The sequence below is a fragment of the Nicotiana sylvestris genome, chromosome 10, assembly GCF_000393655.2.
Source record: "Nicotiana sylvestris chromosome 10, ASM39365v2, whole genome shotgun sequence".
Classification (NCBI taxonomy): domain Eukaryota; kingdom Viridiplantae; phylum Streptophyta; class Magnoliopsida; order Solanales; family Solanaceae; genus Nicotiana; species Nicotiana sylvestris.
In genome coordinates, this window is record NC_091066.1 from 100,717,071 (window position 1) to 100,720,039 (window position 2,969).

The 2,969-nt window shown below is 39.6% G+C and overlaps 2 protein-coding genes across 2 annotated transcripts; both read left to right on the top strand.

Annotated features, from left to right (window-relative positions):
- Nucleotides 1-690, top strand: LOC138879749 (uncharacterized). Its single transcript, XM_070159382.1, has one exon. The coding sequence runs from the start codon at nt 1-3 to the stop codon at nt 688-690; it is 690 nt and encodes a 229-aa protein (XP_070015483.1).
- Nucleotides 691-796: 106 nt separating this feature from the next.
- LOC138879750 (uncharacterized) lies at nt 797-1,479 on the top strand. The gene is made up of 2 exons (XM_070159383.1): nt 797-949; nt 1,189-1,479. Exons 1-2 carry the CDS (start codon nt 797-799, stop codon nt 1,477-1,479), a joined length of 444 nt encoding a protein of 147 aa, XP_070015484.1.
- The last annotated feature ends 1,490 nt before the right edge of the window (nt 1,480-2,969 follow it).

A 2,969-nucleotide genomic window follows, 5' to 3' on the forward strand; every position in this document is an offset into this window, starting at 1 on the left:
ATGGGTAAAAAGGAATCTAAGGCTCACTTGCTGAGATGGGTGCTTTTGTGTCAAGAGTTTGATATTGACATCCAAGACAAGAAGAAAAGTGAAAATCAAGTGGCAGACCACTTGTCTCATTTGGAGGAGGAGGGGAGGACACATGATGGCCTAGAGATCAATGACTCTTTTCCCGGTGAGCAACTCCTGGCACCTTTAATCAAAGAGGTACCATGGTTCGCGGATTTGGCAAATTTCCTTGTGAGTGGTATCATTATCGAAGAGTTCACTTCAAACCAAAAGAAGAAGATCAAGAGGGATTACAAATACTACTATTGGGATGAATCATACCTTTTCAAGATTTATACGGATGGGGTGATTAGAAGATGTGTGCCGGAGGAGGAACAAAGTGTTATTCTTGGGACATGCCATTCTTTTCCCTATAGTGACCATCATGATGGAGCACGAACGGCGGCTAAAGTCCTAAGTTGTGGTTTCTATTGGCCGACTCTCTACAAAGATGCAAAGGAGTTGGTGAGAAGATGTGACAAATGTAAACGGGCCAGCGGAATTTCAAAGAAACATGAGATTCCCCTTACAACCATCTTGGAGATTAATATCTTTAATGTTGGGGGCATTGACATTATGGTCCCTTTTGTGAGTTCTTGTGGAAGCACCTACATTTTTGGTCATAGTAGATTATGTGTCTAAATGGGTTGAAGCCATTGCCTTACCCAATAAACAGGCTAGAAGTGTGGTGGCTTTCTTGAAGAGGAATATTTCACAAGGGTTTGAACTCTACGGGCAATCATAAATGATGGAGGTTGCATTTTTGCAACAAGGCTTTTTGCTTGGCAAGTATGGTGTCACTCACAAAGTGACTACTCCCTATCACTCAAAAGCAAGTGTTCAAGTGGAAGTTTCTAATCGTGAGATAAAGAGTATTGTCCAAGATGGTGAATGCATATCGGTCAGATTGGTCTAAGAATCTTGATGATGCTCTATGGGCATATAGAACAGCTTACAAAACACCTATCGGAATGTCTCCAGACTAGTTGGTGTTTAGAAAAACTTGTCATCTTCCGATGAAATTAGAGCACAAGGCAATGTGGGCCTTGAAGAAACTAAATTTTGATTGGATGTAGTCGCTAACTTATGGGTTGCACATCTAAATGAATTGGATGAATACATGTACCATGCATGTGACAGTTTATCCTTGTACAAAGAAAAGATGAAAACCTTCATGACAAGTTTATTTGGATCAAGGATTTCAAAGCCGGTGATCTAGTGTTATTGTTCAACTCAAGGTTGAGGATGTTTCCCGGGAAGCTTAAGTCAAAGTGGAGTGATCTATTTGAAATTATGGGCGTGACACCTTTTGGTGCTTTTTACTTGAAGAACAAGAACAATAAAATATTTCGAGTAAATGGCAACCGAGTGAAGCACTACTTGGGAAAAGTTGGCGAAAGCCACGTGGTGGCGATACTCAACTTCAATTGAGGATGTTATGACATTGCGTCATCCCATGACATTAAATAAGGTGCTTATTTGGAGCAACCCAAGTTCTTTTCCTTTTTCTCTTTTAGTTAGATGTTGTTTCTTGTTTTTAACTAGATTTGAAGTGTTCTGCAGTGATCAGTGTTAGGTAGCGAAATGATTGTTGAAGATGTTCCCTACATCGGAAACTACGGACCACATTTTTATTTGTGCGACCGCATATGAGGAGATGCGGATGACAAAAAATTATTCGCAGTCGCAGATTTTGCCTGCAGACCACATTTACAAGAATCTACTCAGGTGTTAAATTGAAGGTCCTCTGAACTTTTCTCCCAATAGTGTGGAGTCAACTTTGTAGCTATTCAGATAATTTTGCGATCGCAGGAAAGCAATATCAGAGAAATCACTAAAATTAGGTGACAGAAGTGCGGCTACACTTGAAAAAGAGCGGACCGCACAACTACAAGCTCCCCACCGCCCAAGTAACAAAGTGCAGACCCATTTGGAATTTTGTGGCTACACTCACCCTCTTTTCAAACTGACCCACACATGAGTATAAATAGAACAATAGGTATCATTTTTACACATTTTGCCATTTTTATCATCTGACTAAGGAACAAGTTGCTTGCACTTTTGAACACACAACCACCTGCTCTCCAATTGTTCTTATCACACTAGCACAATCTGGTATGCATCACTTCCATCTTGTTATTTTTCTTTTAGAATTTGTTTTTACCTTTTAACTTCTTTTTAGGCCATCTATGATTACATCCTTTATCTATGTGCATATGGGGTAGTTTAACATTGGGCATTTGTGAAATCATGCTTAGATGAGGTTGGGTATTTTGCTATTACGCCTTTACCATGTTACCCAGTTGGATTGAATACATAATTGCATAACCTAGTGGAAAATGACCCTCGTCCTTAAATATTCTTGATTGTGTAGGCTGCATTTGAAATTTTGCGGTATGCATTTGTTATTTTAGGTAGCCTGGTTGATTCACATAGTTCTAGGACCACACTTTAATTATGTGAACCGTACTTGAAATTTTGCAACCGCAAAGAGAGGTCCGCATTATCCTTCAGATAACCTCTTATATGGGACCTGAGTACTTGCACTCAAGTGTAGACCATAATTAAAATTGTTTGGACCGCAGTTGGATTTTTGTGGCTGTACATGCGAGTCTGCACTGTCCTTGAGATACTTATCTCTAAAGCTTTGATACATCTTTGTGTAAGTGCAACCGTACTTGGAATTGTGCAAACCACACTTGCATTTGCAGACCACACTTGAAAAAATGCGGACTGCACTTCCATCGTATATTGTATGATTAAACAATACACTCCCCACTGCTCTTATAATTTCTTCTACTTCTAATATGACTCCTAACTGCTTTGTACCTCAACTTAATAACAAAAAACTCTTTTTGTGCATAAACAGATAGTGGTGCAATTTAGAGGAAATGGAGAGACATCTAAAGGAAGGGGTAGCC

Coding starts and splice junctions, on each gene's coding strand:
- LOC138879749 (XM_070159382.1), top strand. CDS start 1: ATGGGTAAAAAGGAATCTAAGGCTCACTTGCTGAGATGGGTGCTTTTG.
- LOC138879750 (XM_070159383.1), top strand. CDS start 797: ATGGAGGTTGCATTTTTGCAACAAGGCTTTTTGCTTGGCAAGTATGGT. Junction 950..1,188: donor AAGATGGTGAATGCATATCG/GTCAGATTGGTC, acceptor TGCATGTGACAG/TTTATCCTTGTACAAAGAAA.